We start from the raw sequence: 25,894 nt of genomic DNA on the forward strand, positions 1-25,894 counted from the left end.
AGGAGTCCCACCTGTTGCAATGACAGCTGACGGTGACCTGGGCTACTAGGGAAATAATCAGATAGGCTCACTATGTGGGGTAGTGCAGAAGGCTTCTCGGAGGAGGAGGCATCTGGGCCGAGGGTGACGGGGCCAGCAGGGGAGAGGCAGGGCAGGCACGTTTAGCGCTGAGGACACCACTCCCCACTTCTCCCAGGAGGGGAGATGTCCCCTTATGGCAGCAACTTGTAGGACGGTCTGGCTGGTGCGCCTTCCCCTTCCTCCCGACAGTGGAAGCAAACAGGTAACCCACTCAGTTCCCGTCAAGTCTCCTGGGAAGCAGCAATGCCCGTTCCGGCCTCTCTTTCTTCCCCCATCTCTCTCTCTTTAAGTCTGGTGCAGGGACGTTCTGGCCAGCCAGCCCGGCTCCCCTCGTTGAACCCTCCCTCCCTGCCCATCTCCTCCACCTCCCCTGCAGCCCCCACCCAGGGGCGGCTCCTTGGAGTACTCACCAGGCCAGGCTATTTGTATCCCCTCTTGACACCCACCCAGGAGCCAGGCGCTATACCTGGTTAATTGTTTCCTACCGCTGTTGGGAGCCCCCACCCACACACCTCCCACAGGCTGCCCCCTGCCTGCTCCAGAGCTCTCAGAGTCTGTGTGCACCCCTGATGACCCAAGGGCAAGGTCTCTGGGGCCGCTGGGCACGCATGTCTCCGTTTCGTGGGCCTCCTCCCCAGGGACCACCCAGCCTCGCAGCCTGGCCCCAGCACTCATGGTTCTGGCTTATCCACCCCATGGCTGCATAGGAATCTCCCAATTTAGTCCATTGCTCAGGTTCCGTGGGGCTCAAGCCTCTGCTCACTCAGGCTGACCTCCTGGCTGCCCATGGGGGAAGCTGTTCCTCTCTTTCCCCGTTGGCTCCCTCGCCGCTCTGAGGTGCCCAGGCAGGCGGACTTGGGTGCCCATTTCCCAGATGGGTAAACCAGATCTGAGCCTTCCCAATATGCCCAGCCCAGGGGAACCAGCAGGGACCGTGAAGCGGCGTCTTGCTGGGGTCCCAGCATCCATCTGGGTGGCAGGGGTAGGAGGGCATTTTGCAGACTGGAGCTTCAGGGGCTCAGTATCAAGGAGGATTTGGGTGGGGCCTCTCCGGGGCTTCATGCAAATGAGCCTGCGCTGGGGCTGTTTTGTAACAGCCTCGCCCACACTCCGGATCTGCCGCGCCCGCTGCCGCCCACGGACCCTGCGGAATTAGCTCGCAAATGGGAGGAACAGGTGACAGGGAGCCCGCGTGAGGGGAGTCAGCCCCGCCAATCTCACACCCGGGTGTGCGGAGCGGGAGGCAGGCGGGGGCGAGGGCCCGCGACCCCATCAACCCATCACAATCAAGATGTAGTTTGTCTCCTTTCCAAAGGCACCGAGCTGGCTGTGTCCCTGCTTTGCAAGAAAATGACTTTCCTGTCAGCTGGGAGCAGGACGCCCACCTCCCCAAAGCTCCAGCTCTGTCTTCCTCCACGACAGCGCCTGCTCCATCCACACTGCGGGCATTCCCTTCCCGAGGCGATGAAAACCCCCGCTCAGCCTGGCCTGTGACATCCATCTGCCCGGGGTGGGGCTGGGGCTGGTGTTTCATGGAAGGAAACACTCCAGCCAGCGCTTCCTGCTCAGGTTGCCTTCTGTCCCTGCCGCTCCCTCTGGGCCTGGCGGTCAGGTCAAGGAGGCAGGGCCGGGCCAGGCTCCGCGTCCAGCAGCCCCCAGTGTGCACCCCACCCCCACCCACCACTCAAGCCAGCTCCCAAGGGTGCCTGCGGGGCCTCCCTGGCCTCAGGGCCAGCCTGAACATCCAAATGTGCTGGCCGCCCTCCCGGGGTGTCCAGAGGGGTCCAGAACATTTTCTCAGCCTTAGATCGTCCTCTAACTAGGACACCCAAGAATGCTTCCCTCTGTGGGTGATGCCAGCGCATTCGGGTCCCCTGGCAGGCCAGCTTGGGGGCTGATGGGGCAGAGGCACCTCTGGCATGACCCACCGAGGCAGAGCCCAGGAGGAGCATCTGAGCCCACAAGCCCCTTCCATCCAGCTGACAGAGTGAAGGCCCTTCCCCTTCCCAGAGAGGAAGCCCACAGTGCTCAGAGGACAGACAGGTGTAGGGTGTCCTTTAGGGCAGCAGATCCTGGCACGTCCTGCCGCTGGGGCCTTGCCCCACTTTGCTTTTCTGCCCAGGGCTTGGCCTGCAGCCCTGGCCAGCAGAGTGACCACGGGGGAATCACAGACCCTTCAGGCCTTTGCTGAGATCACACTGGCTGAGCACAGGCCAGCCCAGTGCCCAGCACATACTGTACGGTCGCCACTGTCCTCACGCCCCCTACCCTCTTCTGCACACCCGCCTGCCCCCCCCAACCCCTTACGAATAGATGCCTCCCCAGGTCCTCACAGAGCATGTAGGTTTCCTCTTTTAACAGGACCATGCTCCCCACCCAGACATTCCTCTCCGGGGACCTGGGCAGCTGTGAGGGGCTCCCGCCTGCCTTGCCCTCCTCACCCTCAGCAGGAGAAAGGCGTTCTGGACTCCCTTTCACCATCGCTCTCTTCACCATCACTTACCTGTTTCAGGATATTTTCTTTCTGTCTGCTGAATAGAGTGGAACATTCCACAATGTGGAAACGTGGGGACATGGGTCCCCTGACTCTGGGAAGAAAAGTTCCAGAGACCCCACTTTCCATAGAGTGATCAGAAGAACTTTGGGTTGATTTTGGAAGAAATCCTCCTACATGTTTTTCTCACTGCCCTGCCTTAAAAAAACAACAACAAAACAAAACACAAAAACCCTTATCCTGGATGTGAATGGAATCTCCCGGGTGAATGGAATCTCACGGTGATCCCTGCCTTGGAAGGCTCCGTGATGCCTGGCTCCTTCTCCCAGCCGTGTTGGACCCCAATGTGTGTAAAGATCATAATTCACTTACTTACTCAAAGGGCACTTGGGAGGCTCCCAGTTTGCAGCCTACAGAGAACCTTCTAGTCCTGTGAGCACAAGAGCTTTTGGCTGTGTGTGCACACCCAGGAGCAGGACTGTGGGGTTGTAGGGCACCTATGTGTCACCTGCAGGTAGGACTAAAACCGTTTTGAGGGATGAGGCCCTGGTTCCCCACATCCTCTCCAGCACTTGGTGTTTTCCCTCCTCTTAATTTTGGCCTTTCTGGCAGGTGCCACCCCTTCTGGAGAAGGGAGTTCACACACGCTTCAGCTGTTTCTTGATAATTCAAGGTCTCAATCATCAGTGTTACTCACAGTTCCAGATTAAATAGCTCAGAGCAGACCAGCCCTCCCCATGTTGTGTGCTTAGCACCCCTCTCACAACAACTCACCATGCATAGACCACCAGACTGCCAACCAGAGTGCCCGGGGCTCCCAAGACCTCCTTTGTGCCCTGTCAGCCACCCCTTTTCACTCCCTGCCACTCCTGTACAAATATTGTCACTATCTGAGACATATTGGAAGAGAAAACAGTGAGTCCCTGGGCATCCTGCCATGCTGCTGCCCTGCCCTTCTGTGACCACTGGGCCTTCGTCCGACTTCAGGCTTTGGAAGAACTGAGACTCGCCTCATCTTCCTCTGTTCATTCATAGATTCATAGTCAGCAAATACTCCCTGAGCATCTGGTCTGTGTCCAGAACAGCCTATGTCATGGATGAAGCTCAAGCACAGCCACAGACCTGACCCTGTTGAGCTCGTAAGGCCACCCAGGGGCACACTACCCATGCTGGGATGGGGTTGCCCCCCCAACACTGCCCCCACCCACAACCCAAAGTGCATGTTTTCCACAGAGGGGCGTGGGCAGTGTGGGACCTCCCACACTTGTTTATTGGGTGACCACCGTCCTGGTTCTCCAGGGACAGAGGGCCTCCCAGGATACATGACAGTCAGTGCCAAAGCTGGAAATGTCTGGAGAAATTGGGGTGAGTATGGACCCAGAGTTGTGGGGGGCTGCACCTGGGTCCTGGCCCAGATACTCTGCCTGCCTTGGGCATGGCTCAGGTCTGCCCCTGTGTCTTCTCAGTGCTGTTGCCCACTCAGGTCCAGTGAGAAAAGAGCCAGCCAGGGCTGCCTAAATGGGCTTCTGAGGCTGAGTGAAGGAGCGAAGGATGATGCCATTTACCAGGATCTGTACTAGGCAAGGCTGAGGTCACAGATCCCTGCTCAGAGGCAAGACTCTGTGGAGGGGATTTCCCTGGTGGTGCAGTAGTTAAGACTCTGAACTCCCAATGCAGGGGGCCCAGGTTCTATCCTGGTCAAGGAACTAGGTCCCACAAGCATGCAGCAACTAGCAGTTTACATGCCACAACTGAGGAGTCCATGTGCCGCAACTAAGGAGCCTGCGAGCCGCAACTAAGGAGCCCACCTGCCGCAACTAAGACCTGGCGTAACCAAATAAATAAATAAATATTTTTAAAAAAAGACTCAGTGGAAACATCTCAGGGAGACGTTTCCATGACAACCCGCAGAGGAGGCTGGTCCCTGTGTAGGTTCCTACAGTCCCCTCCACTTGTCCTGTGTGACCCTTTCTTGATGCACTGAGAAGGGGGCAGGGCTAGGTTAGTCTCCTTCTCCTTTAAAGTCCTATACCTGGTGTCTGATGGTCATTGGATGGATGGAGGGATGGATGGGGAGAATGTCGGCCCTGTCCAGCAAGCAGGCCGACTCCTTGCTGAGGTGTGAGTCCTAACTTCAGCTCAATGACAACTTTGGGTGATGTGTATTTAGTGGCTGCTCCTAACCAAATCCTGTGCTAAGGACTCATCTCCCATGCTTCTGATCACCGTTCCTGGGGAGGTACACACCATCCTTCCCATTTTACAGAGGGACCTCAGAAGCCAGAGAGGCCTACCAGATGCCAGGCACCGTGACCCTGTCTTGATAACCCCCTCCTGTTTGGAAAAATGTAGAAGACTCAGGTTTCTAGAGCTAGGGTCATCCAGGCCCTCTGGCCACCTTCATCCCACCCCTCCCTCTCCCTTTAGTGAACAAGCTCCTCAGAAGACCCATGTGACCCCAGGAAATTGGGCAGAAGGAAGGGGAGACCCCCCTTTGGGGGTGATGCCCAGAGTGTCCAGGCCCATCTTAGTCCCACACTTGGGTGTGAGCGGGGACGCACACACAACCATCGGGGGTACAGGGTACAGAAGCGTAGACGATACTTCCCAGTGGTGTCCAGACGCCCTGCCACCGATGAGACACTTGTTATCTGGAAATGGATGTGGCCTCTCCTCCATGCAGCCCTGGCTTGATGGAGTTCCCTCCACCCAGGGACACCCAGCACTTGCCCTCTGCCTGCACTAGGGGCTGTCCTCTGGACAGAGCAGCCCCTCATCCTCCATCAGCCAGGATCTGGAGCTGGTCCAAGTGTCCCAGTGGTGGTGTCACCTGTCCCTTAACATCCAGCCCAGGAAGGGACATTGACTGCCTGGTCAGGTCACACACCCTGCTTATTCTCCCACATCCCCTGCTTATTCTCCCACATCCTCATCGCCCCACGGCAGGGGGACCCCTCTCCCAACTTGTCTGGCATTTCAGTCCCCTCCCTTCCACCCCCAAGATGACACCCAGGAGGCACAAGACATGCCGTGAAGGAGCAGGAAACCAGGGAGCCGGCACCAGATCCTCTAGGCAGTTTCCAAATCCAGCCCCCCAGGGGGTCGCAGGGAGGAGCCGGCTGATCCTCCCCCGCGATGCACTCCTAAGTCACAGGCTCAATTTTTCTGGTGGGAGAGCTAGATCTGTGGGTGGCACTTTTTTTCCTGGTGACGTCTAAATAACCATGACAGCAGCAGCAAAGGATGGCAGAGCCTGGCTCTCGGAAGAGTTTCTTCTGGGTCTTCCAGGCTCCCTCTACCCTCACCCCTCTCTTCCCCTCTTCTCTCTTTTTTTCTACCCTCCTCACCTCACCTGTCTCCTCTTTCCTCTCCTCTCAGTCTCTCTCCTCCCCCCTCCCCATCCCTGCCTTCTGCTTCTCACAATGCAGGGAGCACAGCCGCTGCTGGCCTCTGTCCCCTGAGCCAGGAAGTAGAGTCCAGGGGCCAGGATGCCCACCCGCCAAAGTCCCCTCTGTATCCAAATATTTACACTGTGTCTGCACACAAAAATTAATACATCGATTTTGTCAGCCGATTCCCACTGCCCGCTTGGCCTCTGGAGAGTCAGGCCGGTACTGGCCCGTCCTGCCCGCCACAACGGCAGCACCCACAATGCTGCCCAGAGGCCGGCTGGTAGCGCATACAAAGCACCCGTCCGGCCATTATCATTCCGGAGCCGAAATCCACCCCGGCGTGCATCTCATCGGTCATTCAGCAGCCCTTAATGACTTGTCAGTTCCTTGCCCTGCCATTTTCTGTCTAATTAATTCTTTTATTGTGCACCGGATAAAGCAAGACAAAGGCCTCCCCGGCAATAATGATTCATTAAAATGCAGCGCCTTCGCTGGCGCTCTTGGCCCTGCACCAGCCCGGCTGCTCTGCTCAGCCGCCTGCACTCCCGCCAGGCCTCCAGCACCTTAACCCTTTGCGGGGTCCTGCGGGTGGCACCCTGGCCCAGGGAGCCAGCGAGCAGGGCCGACCTGACCCGGTTAGGGACCTCTTGGAAAGGCCCAGCAGCAGCCTCAGCAGACCGAGCCCTGCATTCTGGCCCCAGCCCCCTGGGGACGGCAGGGGTTATGGAGAGCTTGGGGGGGCGGGGGCGAGGTATCCGCTGCACACAGGACCTTGCTGGGGACAGCCCAGCCTGGGCAGGGGAAGCAGGAAGGCTGTGCAGGCCTCCACCACCGGCCATTCTGGGGCTGAGCTGAGGAAGTCACTATGAGGCTGGGGGAGATGAGGGGAGGGAAGACCCCAGGGGTCCAGGGACAAGTCTGCCAGCAGGATGGGGCAGGAAGGTTCCTGTCCCATGTGTCCAAGTGCTGGCCTCAGGCTCACCAAGTAAATCCTCAAGGCACCTCAGTGAGACCATCATCACCCCATGGTCATGGGGGGAAACTGAGGCACAGAGGGGTTGACAGGAAAGTGGCAGAGCTTCTATCCACCGGCCCAGACTGCCTTACTGCAGGGAAGCTTGGAGGACACCTCGGTGCAGCAGGAGGGGTCCCAGAGGCAGAGGCTGGGACGGGGGCATCCCAGGCCCCTGGCCTTTGAGTGCACATTCTCTGCCCATTTCACTTTTACTTAATTTTCTTACCAGCAAATCCACCTTATTCTGCAGATGAGCAAGAAGCAGCATCATGTGATTGAAGGTGGTAATAATAGAACCAAGAGTTCTCTCAGGTATCTGTGCAAACGCTCCATCGCGGGCAGGTCCTATTCTCACTGAGTCCCCCCAGTATGTCAGGGGGTCTTTTCCATCTTTCCTCCCTCCCAGAGGGAGGCCAGGTATCCCAAAGCCAGCCTGAAGAAGCAGAAGACAGGACACCTCTCACAGCCTGGTTGCCCAGGCACGCAGCCAGGGGTGGGCAGTGCTGGGCTCTCAGGGCCAGTCCTCGGCCCCACTCTCTGCTCCAGGACGTTCCTCACATGAAGGGGGGGCTGGAGCCCCATGTGCATCTCCCTCTTTTGCTCCTTCCCTCCCTGACTTCCCCTTTGTAGCCTCCTGCAGCCCCATCCTTGGAGATATCTGTACAGCTGCTCCCTCCTGGAGGAGAAGTGCCCGGGCCAGGGGGCCCGAGTTTGGGGGCCGAGTGCGGCTACAAGTCTCCTTCCTCGAGAATGATTCCTTACCCCCAGTGCCTGGCAGAACAGCCCATCTCCCTTGTCTTGGGGTCTACACTGGCTCTGGGGTGAGACTGGGGGATTTGGCATCACGGGCTTTGTGGCCTCCAGACTAGGTCCTGGTCAGCACAGGTTTTCCATGAAGCCTGTTGGAATGTGTCCAAGGAGGCCGTCCACACAGGGTGTGAGGGCTTGCCTAGTGTCTGGTGGCCATCGAGTCATCACCTGGAAACACATCCTCCCAGCCCCACCTGATGCCATGGACCGCAGCCGCTGCAAACCTGATCAGCCAGAGATGGCATCCACAGAGACCCTAGAGCCCTCTGTCCTGGGCTGGACTGGAGACCCCAGCTACACACTGGGGAGGAAAGAGTTGGTTCCACACCAGGCCAGGACTCTAAGTCTGTGATGCCCATCCTGAGTGCTGTCCCCCTAAATGTGGGCCAAAGTTGCAGCAGGCTGGGTGGGTCCTGAATCTGACCCTTGGGATCGGCCGGGTGAGCAGGACTTTGGGCCTCTCCCAGGCAGCTGCTCAGAGGACACGGGCATTCCCTGAAGCTGACAGCCACACTGGCCATGAACTCCCATCCAAACAGAAAATCCACTTCTGAAAGCCGATATCATCCCAGGAAGAGTGATTGTGAACCAGAAGGGGCCTTTCCAACACATCAGAGCAGGGCTGGATCATAAATGCCATTTCCCCTTTCTCCCTGAACAGGGCACTCTGTTCATCTGAGATCAGAGAGGCAATGCTCTCTGTTCTGCATGAGGAAATGAAAAATGAGGAACTTTTCCTGCCAGCCTGGCCCTGGGATGGGCCAATGGAACAGTCTAAATGAGAACAGGAATCCGGACCAGCTTGAGCAGACACTCTCTTAGACTTGGGGCGAGGCGGGGCGAGGCCGACCTTGGGAGTAACCTCGTCAGCTGGGCTTTCCTCAAAAATCCTTCACCAGCCTGAGGACCAGGGTAGCCCAGGGAGCCCTCTCAGCAGCCCTGACCCCCAGGGGGCCGCCCCAGCTGGCTTCTCAGAGTGTCACTGAGGGATCCAGCATTTGGGGAGACAGAGACCCCACCACTTCTAGGGTCCTTGGCTGTGGGCTCGGCCTGCGATGTCTGCCTGAGAATGCTCCCAGCAGGGAAGCCACCAGCCCAGGCCCCAAAGACAGGAGGGGGCCCTGGAGGGGCAGGGACAAGGTGCAGGGCACTGGGTCTCCATGCCCTGGGCCAGGCAGGGTGTGGTTGCGCCAGGACCACATGGCTGTCCTTCCTCTCCCTGGAGCGTCACGAGCTCAAATGTAGGAAACCCATGGGAACCCTGCCCAGAACCCAGGGCCATGGGGGCTGTCACACAGGGTGGGTCAGCGGGAAAAGACCGGGACCTGGGGAGTTAATACGCAGGAGCCCCTCCAACTCCAAACAAAACTGGCAGAGCCTCCAGCCCTCGGGAACCTGGCAAGGCCTGAGCGATCCCAGAACAGCAAAGGGGAGGCCTTGCTCCCTCTGTCAGCAAGCTGGACGCTGGGGGCTTTCCTTGGTTTGGGGTGTCAATGCGAGGGCTTAGAGGGCCATATGGACCTGGACAGCCCTTCGCTGGATGCAGGGCAGGCTGGGCTGGCTCCTCGCAGGCGGCCGGCTGTGAAGGCAGCGGGCCTCTGTGAGCCTGGATGTCTACATCCCCCCACCTCAGACCCGCCTCACCCGGGAAGCTTGGCAAACACTGGTCTCACGAACCCTCATAAATCCGGGCAGCTCTTCCCAAACACTGCTCTTGGCAGGCCCTGGATGTGGCTCCCCAGCGCGGGGTGAGGGACGCGCCCTGGACTGCAGCCACGCGAGCGGCTGGGCAGGCGAGGGGAAGGGTGCGTGGCCCTATACCCAGGCCATCCATTAAAATTGCATAGGTTAACTGCCTTGCGTATCTGGGTTCTCTTGAGAAGCATAATCTTCCTCTCACCCCCAGATGCATCTGCACAGCTCAGAGGTGGGTGCCTCCAGGCCCGCGTGCTGGGGAGGCCCGGCCGGGGAGCGAGGCTGCCCCTCGCTTGCTGTTGCTCCCACAACCGTTTCTTCCTAGAAACCCTTTCTGCCAACCAGACAGTCCTGTCCGGGGCCTGCAGGGCAGCTTTTATCCAGCTCCCAGCCTGGCTCTGAGCCAGTGCCCGAAAAATGTCGTCAGCCACCCAGAAACCAGCTCTGGGATTCGCCTGGGAGGAAACCACGGCCCAAATCTGGCCCATCTGGACCCATTTTGCCTACTGAGAAGGTTCCCCCCACAACACACACCAGGAGGAAGATGCATCCCCCGCTTCCTGGAGGCTTCTGAGATCTATTCTTTTCAAATTCAGATGCAGCACCCAAGAGGGAGGGTGGTCTGGCCAGCCGGCCCCTCCCCCCGGGGAGCCTGGGGTTAACCCTCACAGAGCCCACTCCTGCCTTGGCCAAACTCCTTCAAAACAGGACCCCCATGGTCTCGGAGACCCACAGCCCCCACGCTTATGGAAAGCAACACACAAAATGCAGCCCACGTAGATAAAAAGCATTTTTTAATTTTATCAAATTGATCTGTACAAAAGTTAGCGTTGCTTGGTCAGAAAGTAGCGAAACACAGCAGGTAAGTGACAGCGAAAATCCAAACTTGACACCGAAAAATATATTGCATAAAAATGAGTTTGCTGTAGTTCCCTGCCCCCACCCCCAGGAAGAGATATGCAAAACAAAAAATTTTTTTCTAGAAAATGGTAGGAAAAAGTAGAAAAAGTAAAAAGAAGCAACATCTCAGATGTACTTAAATTTACAAAGTTTTAAAGGCACAATTTTCCATGAAGTAGGCGGTTATCATCGCTCAGCACACAGCAGAAGCAGGACAGGGAAATCAGGTATTATTCTTCTAAAACTAAGAATCTAAAAGCGCTTAGTGGAGAAGGTTTTAGTTTCACAGCTTGTAGGTGGCGCCTGGTTCCTAAGAGCCGAGATTAATGCATTTCTGGAGCCACCACGTCCCAGGAAATTCCCGCCTCCACCACTTGGCACGGTTGTGAGCAGGAATGAAATTCAGCGACACCCTGCCTTCTAAACCTTGACTTAATGCCAGGTGCCAGGGGCACCTCAACCTGATCAGAGACACCACAAGACAAATCCCTTCTCCTGCCTCGGGGTTCCGGCCACCTCTGGGGGCCCTGGAGCTGGGGCTCTGCCTGATGCCTCCCAAACAGCCAGGCTCGCAAATGCCTGGAGCAAGGGCCCCAGCCCATCTGCCCCCACCCCCAGCCCTCACCCTCAGCTCTGCGGCTTCCGTTTTGTCTTAAATTCTGCTCTCTGCACAGATTACTTCATTAATTAAAGATAAAATAATACAGAACATAAATACATTTTAACAGCTTTCAAAACAAATCAAACACATTGAAGCTTCAAAAATAAAAATTAAAAAAATAAAATAAAAAGAGAGAAGTGTTAATCACAGCCAAACCTTGCTCGGAAGAACCCTAACTACAAGGAACACCTCAGGTCTAATGAGCTGGTCCCAAGAGGTGCTCCCGCGGACACATCCCCGCCAGGCTGTGGGTGACGGGTGATGACCAGCCTCAGGAACGTCATCCATTGGTCTCGGGGAGTTCTCAGCGCCAAGGGTGGCCAGGACCTTGGAACACGGGCGGCCTGGAGACCCCACACCTCTTCCCTCCTTTTGTCCTTTGTGCTGTGGCTGCTGCTTTGCAGACACTGAGGTGCAAAACCCAGACGCTGGCGTCTGCTCGGAAGAGGGACCCAGTGACTGTCCGTCAGAGTCGCAGTCCCCGCAAAAAGAGAGCAAGAAGGGAAGGAGGGCTTTGTCCATGGACAGGAGTTTGGAAGTCTGGAAGCAGAGGGGACTCGTTTACAAAGCCTGGCTTCCCGCGGACCTCAGCAGGCACTTGACGGAGCCGCGGCTCCTCCCCACGTCACACACCTTCTGGAAGCCCTCGGAGGTCTATCTATCTTTGCCGAGATCAAGGTTGTCCTCGGCCGCAGCCCGTCCACGCGGCCGCACCCTCAGGGTCTGGTCAGGGTGGTGTACACGGGCTGCTCCCAGTTACTGGGGGGGCTGTGGGCGGGCGGCACGGAGAGGCCACCGAGCAGGGGCGAGGCGTAGGGTCGGCGGGGCGAGTGGAAGTAGGGGTACTGGTAGAGGCCGGACGGGTAGCCAGGGTATGGGCCATAGTAGTTGGGGGCCTGCAGGTCGGTGTAGTCGCACTGTGAGCTGGTGAAGGAGCTGGCGGCCGCGGCGGAGGCGGCCGTGGTGACACTGGCCTGAGCGCTATAGGAGCTGTAGTCGGTGTGCCCCGGAGAGCCGTGCGACTGGTCGCTGTAGTGGCCGGGGCTCAGCTGCTCCGTCTTGATGTGCGGCCTCGGGGGCCCTGCCTCAGTGGGCGACGCAGAGGCCGATGGGGCTCCCTTGTGGGCCCACACAGGGGACGCCCCGATGCCAGCCGCCCCGGAGTGCGAGTAGGTGGTGCCTCCGTAGGAGCTGGCGGCCGCGGGCTGGCCTGGCTCTGTGGGCAAGGCCGAGTGGCCGTTGAGGGGCAGGTACTGGTCGAACTCGTGGACGTCAAAGGTGTCCATGTTTCCGATGACCTCACTGCTCAGCTCAGAGATGTCCACGTTGCTGAAGTCGATGTTCTGGCGCCCGCTGTCCACCAGGCGGCGGCCTTCCAGCTTCAGCTCCTGCTTGCCCCCGTGGTGCAGGTCAGTCTTGGGGGTGGTGGGGGGGGTGGGCGGCCCATGGGTCTGCCCTGGGAACAGAGCACATTTCAGGGATGAATGCCCCTTCTGTAGGGGGCGGCCAGGCTGGTGACGTGCACACAGGAGGAAAACCAGCCCCGCTAACTGCCGCAGGTAGGAATCAACGGCTTTTTGTTCCTGTACATTTCCCAGAAATTCCAGCAAAGCCAGACCTAGACCTCACTCCTCGCCGAGGAAATTCCGTTAAGCACTGTTCTAGGGAAAGGCCTGGGGCCAGGGAGGCCCCATCGTGAAGAGCAAGCTGGGGGCAGGGGGGAGGAGAGGAAGTGCCCAGCCCCTCGCCCACGGCAACAACACAGTCCACACAAAACCTGTCTCCCCAGGCCCGTGGCTGTAGCCAGCATGACTAAGACTGCTCAGCTGGCCAGGATTCCACCCGGGTCAGTCTGATCCTGAAACTGGGCTGCTAACCACCAGGCCGGTGGCATGGGTGAATCCTAGGTCAGAACCAGCACAAAGGCCAGCGGAGCAGAAACGCTTTCGGGAAGGACAGAAAACACCCAGGTCACAGTGCGCTAGACCAGGGCAAGATATCAGGCCCTCAGTCTCAGAGGGGGCTAAGCAGGCCCCCGTGGGCATCGGAAACAGCTGCCTTTTGGGGCTATGGGGCCTTTTCCCAGGTACCCGGGGAAGGTTTGGTTCTCTTGAGGGTGCCTGCCCTGGGAGTGAGCCCCTGCTCCTACCCCCAGGAGCCCACCTGTGTGGTCACCGTGGTGGTGTGCGTCACCGAGGCCGGCGTCAGTCTTGTAGACAGCACCGCCCGGGTGGTGGCCCAGCTCGGCACCTGAGTCTGAGTCGCTCTGGCCAGTCTTCACGCTCTTCCTCCGGCGTGGCTGGTACTTGTAATCTGGGTGGTCCTTCTTGTGCTGGACCCGCAGCCTCTCTGCCTCCTCCACGAAGGGGCGCTTCTCACTCTCACTCAGCAAGCTGCAGGGCAAAGGGCAGGAACAAGATGACGAGGGGGCCGACACCACCCCAGGTGTTGGCCCGCGCATCAGGTGAGGCACTGGGTAGGACCAGGGAAGCCCGAGTGCATGCCCGCAACCTGGTGGGCCCCAGGCAGGTGCTCCCCTTCTCTGAGGACAGAAGGGATCAAGCCGGGGGTGAGGGCATTAGGTGAGGTCAGAGGAACAAGCCAGAATAAGACCCAAACCTTCCGGCTTCCATCTTCCTCCTCTGACTTCCCCCCTCCCTGAACCTGTCCCCTCCCTTTGGGACTTTCTATGGCAGGTGGGTGAAGAGGCCAGGACCCAGCTGAGAACACACTGTGGACAAAGGGAGGCTTCTGGGAACCAAGCCGGGACTTTGTGGGCAGCTGGGCTTCCCAGACTTCCAGAAACACTGGCAAAACCCAGTGGTCCTCGCTAAGGCTCAGAACACACACCGGCCCCCCATACCCTTCCAGAAGCTCATGTCTGCCTGCAGGACAGGGTCTAGGGATACAGAGGCACGGGGCTGCCATGGGTCCACAGCACCCTGACTGGACAGAGGCCGGAGCACAGAAGACATAAACACAAGCTTTGAGCTCCCACTCATGAGGTGAGGAGCAGGAAACGAGACCAGCACCCTGGATCCAGAGCTTTAAACCCCAGTAGAGAGCGTTTGGTGGGGATGGGCTGTCCCAAGCAGCAACCTTGTCACTGCTGCCCACTGCTTGCCGTCCTACTTTCTGCAAAACGGCCAGCCTCATCACACCAAAGTGCACACCAGTGCTGAATACCCCCTCCATCCCCTTCCTTCCCTGGTGAGGGTGCAGAGGTGGCAGAGCATTGGGAGAAGCTGCGGGGAAGGTGCCGAAGGTGCTGGTGGGGCAAACACACACCATTCCATCTGCCTTCTGGACTCCCTCCACAGGGTGGTCGGGGAGTCCTTTCCAAGGAGGGGGCACCTCCAGAGAGTTGTGTTCTGCTTCCAGAAAGAGGCCACTTTCCTCTGGGAGGGACAAGCTTCCAGGCTCTGCGGCCACTCACAGCTGGGGTCCCCAACTCGGCCTGCCATCCACTGCCTAGAGAAGGCTGTTTCTGGGCTCAGGGAATGTGCTAGGGGCTGCACACTGCTCCTGCTGCCCTCTGCGTGCCCAGGCCGTCCTGTACCCCGCGTCCCATCCGTCTGGCCAGATCGGGTTTTTCCACTACGACTCGCCCTGGGAACAGCCACTGGGAGCAGGGCCGAGGCCGGGCGCTGCGCCACCGCCCAGCTCCACGCACCCCAGAACCCGCTCCCCGCCCCGGCCTCGGGACAGTGCACTCACCGCCACAGCTTGCCCAGCGTCTTGCTGAGTTCCGCGTTGTGCAGGTGCGGGTACTGATCCGCCAGCTTGCGGCGCGCTGCTTGCGCCCACACCATGAAGGCGTTCATGGGCCGCTTCACGTGCGGCTTGGCCTTGAGCGCACCGCCGCCGCCGCCTCGCACCGGCATGGGCACCAGGCTCCAGTCGTAGCCCTTGAGCACCTGCGACACGGCGTCGCGGATGCAGGCGGGGAAGCGCTCGTCCGCCGCCTCGGCCGCGTCGGCCCGGCCGCCGCCCCCCGCGCCCGCCGCACGGCCCAGACCCTCGGAACCGGCAGGCGACGGCGGCGCGTCCGAGTCTGAGTCCTCCACGTGCGACATGGAGCTAGCAGTGCCAGATGGGCTGCAGGGCGGCTGGGCGCGGGTCTCGCTCATGTCCAGCATCGGGGCCGCGCGCGGAGAAGCGCGCACCAGGGAGGTGCACCGAGTCCGATGCCCGGCTGCGCTGCAGCCTCTCTGGGACCCGAGGTCGTCGCGCGGTGGCCCGACCCGCGTCCCGCAGCCTCCCAACCCCGGTCCTCTTGCCGCCGCCGCCGCCGCCGCCGCCGTTGCCGTCGCCGGAGCTCAGTCCCCGCTGGGCTACCCGCAACAAGTTTCTTTAAGCAGCGGCCACAAGGCTCCGCCCCCCGCCCGGCTCCCCATTGGCCGGCGCGCACCCCACTGCCACTGGGGGCGGAGCTTGGCCGCCCCCGCCCCCTCCCCCCACCTTAAAGAAAGCGCCGCAGTTCCCCCTGCGCCCCCGCCCACCCCGCCTGGCGCCGCACCACGTGGGGCCGGCGCGCCCGGCAGCCGAGGACCGGATCCCGGGCTGTGCAGCACGCCGAGGGCCCCCCTTCCAGGAGGGGCGGGAAGGAAAAAGGGGGCAGAGACGGGTAGAGGTGGGCGCTCCGGGGTGCCCTTTGCCTGCTGGGGTTCTCCGCTGCGCTCCCTCTGCTGGCTCATAGCTGCTCCTGTGCGTCCGGGCCCCGGTCCCATTACCCAGCCTCGGCCTCCCGCTGCGTAAGGAGGCGGGTCCTCAAGAGCCTCCCCCACAGCTTGCGTTGAGCCCCGATGTCTTGCCCACAGCCCAGAGGCGCCGGGGTCAACTGCTGCCAGCCTGCGGCCCAGGGCGGGGGGTCAGCTCCCCGCCCGCAGGGCCGGCGCGACGTGCAGGAGCCTCCCGCGCGCCAGTCTGCACGCCGCGCACGTCCAGGTAACGGCGCGCCCAGGGACCACGGCTCAGAGCTGGGCGATCCCAGGACCCCGATCCCGTCCGGGCGCGGAAAGTGCGGCAGGGGCGCTGCCGCAGAAGCCGCGGCCGCCGAAGGGGGCGGGAGCGCTGGGCGGGGCCTGGGCTGACCCTAGCTGAGTCCCTAGGGCGGCCCGGCGGATGGCGTGGCCGGACGCGGGGGCCCAGGGCCTTCCGGGCGTGACCCGGGGGTTGGGGGCACCGAGGCCGTCCGCCGGGGCGGTCCTGGGTGGTCTGGCGGAGGCGGAGGCCACTCCGGGCGCTTGGAGTGGAGGAGGTGGGCGCGCCAGCCAAGGAGAGAAGGGGGCGGGGTGTGCCGCCCTGTTGGGGGCGGCGGGGTCGGAGAGGGGACATTTACCCGGAGGCAAGCGCCGGGCCGCGGCTCAGAGTCCCCGCCCGAGGCCGCCCCCGCCAGTTGGCCGTGGGCCCGGCGGTCCCGGAGGGCGGCTCGGATTCTTTCGCCAAACCCGCCGAGAGGCGACGGCCCGGCCGCCCAGAGCTTCGCCAGACTACCCCCCACCCCCACCCAAGACAGCCAACACAGAACACGCGCGTCTCCGACCTTGCGACCCGGGTGACCCTAGTCAAGGGCGCCCAGTTCCCCAACCATGCACCTCCTTCCGAGTCATGGATTCCCGGGCGAGTGGCCACGGCAGCCTAAGGAGTAGAAGGGGCGGGTCTGTTAGCAGAAAACACCAAAGCTGAAGAGTCTCCCCTATGTGCTTTTACCAACCCAGGAGCTCCCTCCAAGGCTCTGACCTCGCAGGGAGAGCCTCCTGCCCTCACCCCGCCCCCACATGTAAGACAGGGCTCCAGCCAGTTTCCAACTGAGTGCGCCATTGCCTGGGCTGTGAACTCCTTAGTTAGGCCTTGGAGACAGTTTCTGCCAGACGTCTAGTGGGCTCTGGGAGATGCCGGGGATGCCCGGGACCCCCGCAGCCTTGCATCTGGAACAGCTGGCACAGGGCCTAAGAGGCAGGGGCCAGCGCCCAGGCTGCCCTGTTCCCCACCACCTTCAGGTGATGGAAGGGCTACCCCACTGGCCCAGGTCAGGGAACCCGACCTCCAATCTTCCAGGAAAGCACCATGAGGAGCCTCGCTGTAAGGCGAAACAGTGTGCTGGGAGGACGCCCTGATACCAGAGGGAGAGCTGGCCTCCAGAGTGGCCTGTCCCTTTGCCTCCCCTCCTGTCATCTGCCTGCCTTTGCAAGGTCACCTGCCAGGAACATCCTTCCCGCTGGTCTGCGGTGGCTTCCCTTCGGAGGTCCTGCCCTCCTCTTGGAGTCCCACCCTGCAGTCGGAGGACACCAGGGAGGCCCAAGTGAGGGCTTCCCCAGGGGCATCCACCGGACTTCCTGGCCCATAGGGATCCATGCAAATAAATGCAGGATTGAAGTGGGGGGAAGGAGGTACGGATGACAGACCCGGCCCAAACTGTCCTGCCTCCAACCCTGTCCTGGGGATCAGATCCCACCCCTCCCTGCACTGGGCATGCCGTTGGGCACCAGGTCTGTGTTTCCATGAAGAGCTTTGCTTTGCCAGGGAAAATGGAGCACGGTCTGCATTGGGTACACTGGGCAGGGCAACCTCTCCCCGCTCCCCACTGACCCATGGTGGGGCACTACACAGCTATGTCCCCTAGGACACAATCAGTTGACCACTGGGACCCTTGGGGGAAAAGAGGCTGAGCTAGGAGGGTCCAGTGCCAGATCCAGGTCACAGTGTGTGGCATGTGCAGTCCTAGGCCCCACCCTCAGCTCCACCGGGTTGCAGTGACCACCTCAGGGACTGGTGGGGTCCTGGTGGGCAGCTTCTGTCTTATATGTGCAGGCCACCATTCCCAGGGGATGGGCAGGCAGATCCCTGCCAGGGCTTTTCTCAGGCTGGCTGCTGACACAGAGGGTGGCACCCAGAAGTGCCCCAAAGCTCCCTCGTGGTCTTGAAGGCTGTAAAATTTGCCATGTGCTATCTGGCCCCACCCATTAGTGCTGACCTCGATTCATATCCTCATCTGCTAGGCAGCCCCTGAGTGGACACCAGGACGTAGCCTTCAGAGGAGGTGGTGGCCACAGTTAATTCCTGTGTTTACCAGTATTGATGAAGTGCCTGCTGTGTGCTGGGCTTTTCTGGGCAACACAGCACAGAACCACACTACACCGTCCTAGCCTAGAAGATGTGGCGTTTGAGGAGGGGACCAACAGTGAACACACCAAGGGGCTGAGACATTCACCATGGGCGGCAGGGGGGTAGTGGTGGTGGGGTGATCCAGGAAGGCAGCTTTGAGGAGGTGACAAGTTGGGGCCTGACACTTCTGACCAATCGAAGAGAGAGGAAAGAGCATGGTGGGATGGGGAGCATGTGCGAAGGTTCTGTGGCAGCAAAGAGCACAGGTTATCTGAGAACAGAGCCAGGCTGAGGGGCAGCTCTCAGTCCACCCCCGGCTCCCCTCTTCTCTGAGCTCTTCCTTTCTGTCCCCACCCACCCCAGTCCACATGCCTCTACCTTCATCTGTGGGCTCTGCGGTTTCAGGGAGACGATCTGATTGGCCAAGTTTGGACCAGGTACCTGCCCCGGGACTATCAGCCTGGGGCGTGGGAAAGCTGACGTAAGCAGGTTTCTAGACCCACACCCCTGGCAGAGGCTCCAAGGGGACCTGCAAAGAAGGAGGTGTGGGCTGCCAGGCACCCGCCGTGCCTATGAGACCTGGCCAGTGGAGGGCTGGAGAGCTCCAGGGAAACCTCTTCCAGGTGCAGAGACACCCCCCAGCCCATCCACTCGTTGGCTTCTAGGCCGGCTTGGGAAGTCCATGTGAAGGGGCTGCTGAGGGCCAGATCACCACGGAGAAGGACACCTGCCCATCCTCTGCCCGTCCCCTGCCTGGCTCTTCTCTCAGACAGTCAGGGCGGCCATGTGTGTAGTTGGTAGAGTCTTTAAGAGAAAGACCTTGGGGGCAGGTCATGTGGGCCCATGAACCCCAGGCCGATGTGTCCCCTGTGTGTCCGCAGCCCTGGCCTGGGCCTCTTGGCAAGCCAGCCTGAGGCAGTTGGCATTACATCCTGGGAACCCCGGCTCAACCTTGGGGATTAATTGGTACTTTTAATTACTGGCCGGTCTGCAGAACCAAACTTCCAGGCCAAAGATGAAGGGACAGCTCTGAGCAGAGGCCCCATAAAGGCAGCCTCGTCCTGGCCCACCAGGTCTCCAGAGAGAGAAGAGAGGGGGCTCCCAAGGGTGCCAGGGGTCCAGCATCCCCCAGTAACAGACTCTCGGGGCTCTGGGCCAAGCCTTTTGCTGAAACTCCCCTCCCCGACATAATTGCCAGCTGGTGTGGAAGTTCTGGTTTGGGTGGAAGCCGGCCCCTTGGTTGGGCTAATATCCCCTCGGGAGCTGGCCGTAGCTGTTCCTTGTCCTGTGCAGAGGACACTGGAAGATCACGCCCGCATTCCTCCCCTCTCTGCCCGCAGGGCCAGGGTGTTGGGGGCCAGCCCGTGGCAGGCGCTGGTCCCATGTAGCTTGCTCCTGAGCCCTGTTACTGCTTCCAGCAGACACCTCCTCAGGATGCCTCCCCACCTCCAGGTAGGGAGAACCTGCTCCAGGCTGTCCCTCTGCACCTTTTCATCAGCTCTAAGGCCTCCTGATAAGTAAACCCATACGGCCTGGGGGTGACTGCTGACTGCTGGTGGGACCCCCTGCTGTGGCTGTTCTTCTCTGGGGAGGGGGCAGTGCTTAACCCAAGGACCCCAAAGTACATTGTCTGCCCAGTGAGATGTGTGTGCACAGATGTGTCGGAACAGCTGTGGTCTCTGCTCTGGCCTCCACTCACCCCCTCCTGGTAGTGGTCCCCAAGCCTCCGGCTGTGCCCATCCATCTCTCTCTGGCCAGTGGGCCTGGAGCTGACTCCACCAGCAGCCATTAGGTCTCTTTGACTGCGGGAAGAGGGTGATTCTGCAGCCAAAAACGTCTCCAGGCAGGGTCCCGGGGGTAGAGGGAGCACAAAGGGGTCCAGGCCAGGCACCAGCAGCGTCTTCCACAGAGGAACTGAGTGCTGAGGCGTTAGCGTTTTGGCATCGGTGTGTGCCTTTCTCTGGACGTCTCCCCCGTCAGCCAGTAAATTCCATTCCTTGTCCCTGCAGAAGGGCTCTGCGTGCTACCAGACTCCTGGATCCCTGGACCCCAGCCCCATGCTGGGCCCTCACTCCCCTGGGCCCTGGACTCCACCCTCATGTTGGGCCCTCAGTCTCCTGAACTCCCAGACCCCACTCTCATTCTGGGCCTTTGCCCCCTGGACCCCAGCGATGGGGCCAGGAGAGACTTCCTCAGCCCCCCTGCAGGAGGGGACCCAGGACATTGAAGCTGACTCTCACTTCAGAAAATCAGCATTCTGAGCCCGAACAGGCTGCCAAGAGCTATGCTTGTCCTTCCAATCTTGGCTTTCAGATTTAATGAGGCCTCTTGTCCAAGTTGAACCCCTCAGAGTGTGACTGGGATGGGCCAACATGGCTGAAAGTAGACACGTCACAGAGAAAATCCCTTTCTGAGTAAGGGGCTCCGGCCAGCAGGGACCTGGCCGCCTCTGCCACGATGGAAGGTTCCAGAGACCCACTAGTGTCAAAGGCAAGTTAAAACACACCCTGTCAAAAGATTACCACCCAGGTCTCCCAGGTATTTGTTTTTCTGAACACAGAGTAGGAGGGTTTAATTAAGATGCTCTCAGGCGGGCACATTGGGGTTCTTCTGCAGTGAGGTGGGAGCCGGCCTGCAGGAGCTCAGATATGGGTGTGGCAAAGCTTTGCCTCTGGGGTTGTTGGGCTGGGGCAGAGGTGTAGGAAACTCCTGGTCTTCTCTTCATGGGTCCCTTGGTCCCTCTGGGCCTGGCACGAGGAGCTGGAGGGGCAGCCGCTGGCAAGAGAAAACCCAGCCTCCTCGGCTGCAAACCCCAACGTCTCCTTCCTCTTGGGACATGGCGTGTGTAGAACAGGACTGTCAGCCACCTGCTCCCGAGCCCCAGGACCTGAGGACTTCAAGATATGGGCCAACTTTGCCACTCAAACTGGTGATTCCCACCCAGTCACCTGGTGTTGGTTTGAGAAGGAATGGGCTCCTTGGCCAGGTGCAAGCAGGAGCCTGGCAGGTCATCAGAGGAGGTAGCTGGCACCCCGGGGGCGGGTATATTGGAGCCTCCTGAGGGCTGGTGGCCTGCTGCTCCCTCTCCATTCCTTTAGACAGGAGGGGCCCTGAGCTGGCTGTGTGGAGGTGGGTGCTGGAGTGGCCGGGATGAGCCAGCTCCGAAAGCTCTTGATCACGTGACCCCTGTGCGTTATCTGGAAGTACAGTAATGAATTAACCCGAGCGGTTAGAAGCAATTTCTGGCAGCTTTCAACATTTCCTGTGACCACGATGAGATGGAGAGCCCCCAGTGGCCGCTGTGCAGGTCCATTAGACTAGATCGGGATGGGGGAAGTAAGCGTTCTGTATTCTATAGCTCATTCTGAAAACACTTTTGGGGCTTCCAGGCCAGACCTGTGTTGGTGCTGGGACAGTGGGTGACGTTCACAGGGGCTCTGCCCTGTAGAAGCTTATGCCGGCAAAGCGTTCTAATAAAGTGTGGAAGGAGGTTTCCCAGCTGGTCTGTGAACTGGGGCTGCACAGTGGTCCCTGCGCCTGCCTCCTGCCTCCTGCCCTTGGGGTGTGGAAAGGGGCAGGAGGGAGTTGTGGTGATCCCCCGAGAAGGTGCTGGAGTTCTAGAAAGGAGGGCGTCTCCAGGTCATGGGTTCTGATGCCGTTCTCTGTGGCCTCTAGCTTTGGGCAAGTTACGGGGTTACTCTGGGCAGCAGAGTACCTGTCTGTCCCGGGGGCCCCACCAGACCTGCACAAGTTGATGTCCGTAGGATTCTGGGTGTGCTGTAGACAACACCTGATGTGTCCTGCATTTTCTCAGTGACCTCACCATCATGCGAAGCTGGCAGAGTTCCGAGCACATCTCCCACTGTCAGGCCCACTGGGCGTCCTGTAGGAGAACCTGTAACAGCAATGCTGCCCTCTCTTTCCAGAAATGAATCGTCTGCTTTAATCACGGGGTGAGTCTTAAGAAGGTAAGATCTGGTGATGCATGGCACTGGGCACAAGCTCCCCCAGCCCAGCCCTCAGCACCCCCCAGGTTTGGGCCAAATCACGGTCTTGGATGCCGGTGCCTTCAGGCAGGGAGGGGAATGTGGAAGCTGTTGAGGGCGAGGCTATAAGGAGTGGTGCGGCCTGTGGGTGGCCGGAGAGAGGCCCTAATGGCCAGCCAGGGCTCTGCTGCTACCCAGACCTCAGCTGACTGCAGAGGCATACCTGAGCCAGGCTGGATGGGAAGCACTGCCCAGCAACACAACAACTTGTGGCTTTGAGGCTGTTTGTTACGTGGCATTATCGTGGTGATTGGTAAATGATACAGTTCTGTGGGCCGAATTCACCTGCAGGCCTCCTGATTGTGACCTCAGCAGATTTCAAGACTTCTTCCAGTTCAGAATATGATTCCGTGAGAAAAACATAACTGTACACTCTTTCCCCTATAGGGCTCTACATCCAGAGAATGTCACTGCACTGGGATTATTTGCTTTCCACTCTGCCTGGCAGTCATGGCTCACCAGCTTGCAGGTCCACACAGGGTCACATCTCCTTCTGGGGATCAGGGGTAGGAGTGCTCGTGGCCCGGAACCGAGGTGTGGGGACAGGAGACGGGCAAGCCAAGCAGAACAGCCGTCCATGAGTCATGGTTCCAGAACAACCAGCAAATGGCCAGCACCTGCTCACCCACCCCCTCCCGCACCTGCCAGCCTCACCAGGGGGTTTTGGCCGCTGGACAGGCAGGGTGGGGCCGGCCCAAACTGACCACCCCTCCAGAAGAAAGTGACAGATGTTAGCACCAGCAGGTCCTGCCCTCCCCATCAACAGATGTCAAGACATGAAAAATTGGGGTAAATGAAGGGTGCACGATTAGATTTGGGCCCAAGCTGGGTTCTTGTGGGTGCCAGAGACAGCTGCAAAGGCACGTCAGGGACAATCACCCTGATGCGGTGGGGACTGCCAGGCCCGTGTGCCCAGGGACAGCTGGACGAGGTGCTGACATGGGGCTCCTTCCTCTGAAGCCGTCCCGCAGCTGCTGGGAGTGCCGCCAGCTGTGAGCTTGTGCGCCTCGGCTCCAGGGCCGTGCTGGGGGAGCTGCAGGCGGACCCACCTAGGGGTTCCTGGGACACTAGCCCATCTTGAGCTGAGAGCTCCTCTCAGGGGAGCTCCCTTTCTCCCCTCCCCTCCCCTTCTTGGCCCTTTCTGGCTCTGTCCAGGTGGGGCTCAGCTCCAGGTCTCTTGAAACCAGCCCGGAGGGTAGTCAGGCCTCCTCTCAGCACCTCTGGCCTCTCCTGTATCTTGGCTTGTTTTCATATAGTTTTTTCCTTGAAAATGTAGGTTCAGGAGCCTCCCCCAGGCTCCTGGCGTTGGTGAACAGCTGCTTCATAGAGACCCCAGCATGCAGGCGCTGAGTGGTGGGGCAAGAGGAAAGCATCTCAGTGCCCCGACCCAGCACCAGGCCCCGGCCCTCCGGCTTGGGGTTTGCAGAAGAGGTGTGTTTTAGAGTGGGGCATCTTCGCGGGGCACAAGATGTACCCATGTCTGAATATTATTTTAAAACTGTTAGTTGCTCTCTAGCATAGATGAAGATGTAAGTTTAAATGAAGATGTAAGTATAAATGACATGACTTATTCCAACAGGTAAAAGCAATGCCTTTTTAGGTGATTCTGAAACAAGGACCAGAGCAGATTTTTTTTTTTAATTTTGGTGAAATTCACATAGCATAAAATTAAGTTTTTTTAGGTGTACAATTCAGTAGCATTTAGTACATTCACCATGTTGTGCAAGCATCACCTCTATTTAGTTCTACAATATCTTCATCACCCTACAAGGAAACCCTGTCCCTGTTAGCAGTCACTCCTCATCCCCCTCCCCCAGCCCCTGGGAACCACTGATCTAATTTCTGTCTCTGTCGATTTGCTTATTCTGGATGTTTCATATAAATGGAATTGTACAATATGTGGCTTTGTGTGTCTGTCTGGCTTCACTCACTGAATATGTTTTCAAGGTTCATCTATGTTGTAGAATGTATCAATATGACTCTTTTTTATGTCTGAACAATACACCAGTGCACGTTTGATTAAATTCAGGCTGAAACGGCCACGAACTGAGCCACTGGCCAGCCTTTCCATGGCCAAGCCCTGCTCGATGGGGTTCATTCCCGTGAAGGTTCTAGACCCTCAGATGGACTGGACCTCTGCAGTCAGCTCAGAGGAGGACCCTGGAGGAGACATGAGAACATGAGCTCCCGGTGGACCCTCTGATGGCCTCGCCCACCCTGTGCAAACCCGGGGAGGGAGCCCAGAGCCCAGCGAGCTGGAGGCTGGACAAGGGGCCCCTTTCTGCTCTGCACAATGTCCCATTGTGCCCTTCTCAGGGGGGAACAATGCAGCCCCAGCCAGGGGAAGCTGAGGACAAAGGGCCCTTTGTGAAAACTGTCCCCACCTGAAAAGCAGCACCCGGGGTCACACCTGACAGCAGAGCCATCCTTCCTTGCCTCCATCCCCTGTGCAGCTCCCACATCCAGGCGGGGACCCAGGGAAGCTCGGGCAGGCTTGGGCTGGGGGCCCTGGACTCTCCCCACTCTTCCCAAGTGGCTGTGTGGGCTCATCCGAACGTGGCACCCGGACAACAGCGGGTATGGAGGGGAGGTGTGGGTTGTGGGTTCCTGTGGAAGGACCTGGAAGCAGGGCACGGCCAGGGCTCCCCAAGGCTTGAGCCCTCAGGATGAGGGCTCAAGGAGCTAGGGGCTCTCCAGGCTACAGAAGATGTTTGCACCCTCCGTTGAAAATCTCTTATAGGTCTTAGAGATGGGGTCCGAGGGAGGGTTTTTCATGGAAAAGAAAAGGGAGCTTTTAAAAAAAATCACACTATAATATACACGTAAATGCTATTACCCCAACAATGGGAGGGTGGGGTGGCAGCTGAGGGCTGGAGGGGGGGTTCCGGAAGTTCCTGGTCAAGCCTAATTTGGGAGAGCCTATGTCCAGAGGCAATCACTGCCCTCATGGGGCTTACACTACAGGTGAAGATATAATTAAACATGCCAGAAAAACTGATCATTTGACTACACAACTATTGATAATTTACATACCAAAGACTAGGAACAAGACGTAAAAACAAACAAAAAACCCAGAACATTTGCAATATACAGACAAGAAGATCTTTCTTGACAAAATTCACCACTCACTTGTCTGGGCTTGTTGTGTGTAGTGCATTTCACATTGTATGACTAGGTGGTTGTCTCTCCCCTACTAGACTGTGAATTCTTTCAGGATCAAAACTATTTCATATTTACCTTTGAATTCTCAGTGGCCAACACAAATGAAAATGGTATAGTTAAAATGAAAACTATACCTCATGGACTTTAATGTTTTTTTCTTTTAAACTATAAAGTGAGAATGTTGATCTACTTCCACTTTGAAATGGAAAGATATTTTAAGTAGATAAAATCCCAAGCAATATTAAAAAAAAGAGGATCTTTAATATGTAAAGAGCTCTAACAAATGAATAAGAAAAAAACACACCTACCTCAATCATTTCCTTCCAAGCTCCCCACAGTTTACCCAGTAACCCCTAAGGTCCACTCTCTCACACAGCTCTTCCTTCCTCTGAGGAATGCCTACCATTCCACCTGCTTAGAGACACCTCTCCTGTATCTTCAGAATGTAGAGTTGCTTGTGTCCTCACTGGGGTTATGCTTGGGTCATTGGTCAGTAAGCTCTTCCTTACTCTGAATCCTCAGCCCACCACT

The 25,894-nt window shown here is 58.7% G+C and overlaps 1 protein-coding gene and 1 long non-coding RNA gene across 4 annotated transcripts; one reads left to right on the forward strand and one right to left on the reverse strand.

Moving 5' to 3' along the window:
* Positions 1 to 10,264: 10,264 nt before the first annotated feature.
* SOX8 (SRY-box transcription factor 8) lies at positions 10,265 to 15,388 on the reverse strand. Its single transcript, XM_067707159.1, has 3 exons — positions 14,766 to 15,388; positions 13,212 to 13,441; positions 10,265 to 12,504 (listed from the first exon to the last, which is right to left on the reverse strand). The coding sequence occupies exons 1-3, from the start codon at positions 15,185 to 15,187 to the stop codon at positions 11,765 to 11,767; spliced, it is 1,392 nt and encodes a 463-aa protein (XP_067563260.1). The 5' UTR covers positions 15,188 to 15,388; the 3' UTR covers positions 10,265 to 11,764.
* Positions 15,389 to 15,545: 157 nt separating this feature from the next.
* Positions 15,546 to 24,099, forward strand: LOC137207366 (uncharacterized). 3 transcript variants are annotated; one of them, XR_010935056.1, is made up of 4 exons: positions 15,546 to 15,681; positions 15,869 to 15,995; positions 21,970 to 22,108; positions 22,589 to 24,099. It is a non-coding gene; the product is annotated as an uncharacterized lncRNA (long non-coding RNA). The 3 variants fall into 3 exon arrangements; XR_010935055.1 differs by having other exon boundaries at positions 15,555 to 15,995; positions 21,970 to 22,123; XR_010935053.1 differs by having other exon boundaries at positions 15,555 to 15,995.
* Positions 24,100 to 25,894: the final 1,795 nt, after the last annotated feature.

This window comes from Pseudorca crassidens, chromosome 15 (genome assembly GCF_039906515.1).
Source record: "Pseudorca crassidens isolate mPseCra1 chromosome 15, mPseCra1.hap1, whole genome shotgun sequence".
In the NCBI taxonomy this organism is placed as follows: Eukaryota; Metazoa; Chordata; class Mammalia; order Artiodactyla; family Delphinidae; genus Pseudorca; species Pseudorca crassidens.

Excerpts from the sequence above, each read along its gene's own strand:
- SOX8 (XM_067707159.1), bottom strand. The coding sequence starts at position 15,187 with ATGCTGGACATGAGCGAGACCCGCGCCCAGCCGCCCTGCAGCCCATCT. Across the intron at positions 13,442-14,765 it reads ACGCTGGGCAAGCTGTGGCG|CTTGCTGAGTGAGAGTGAGA; the intron begins GTGAGTGCACTG and ends TTTGCCCTGCAG. Across the intron at positions 12,505-13,211 it reads CCACCACGGTGACCACACAG|GGCAGACCCATGGGCCGCCC; the intron begins GTGGGCTCCTGG and ends CTCTGTTCCCAG.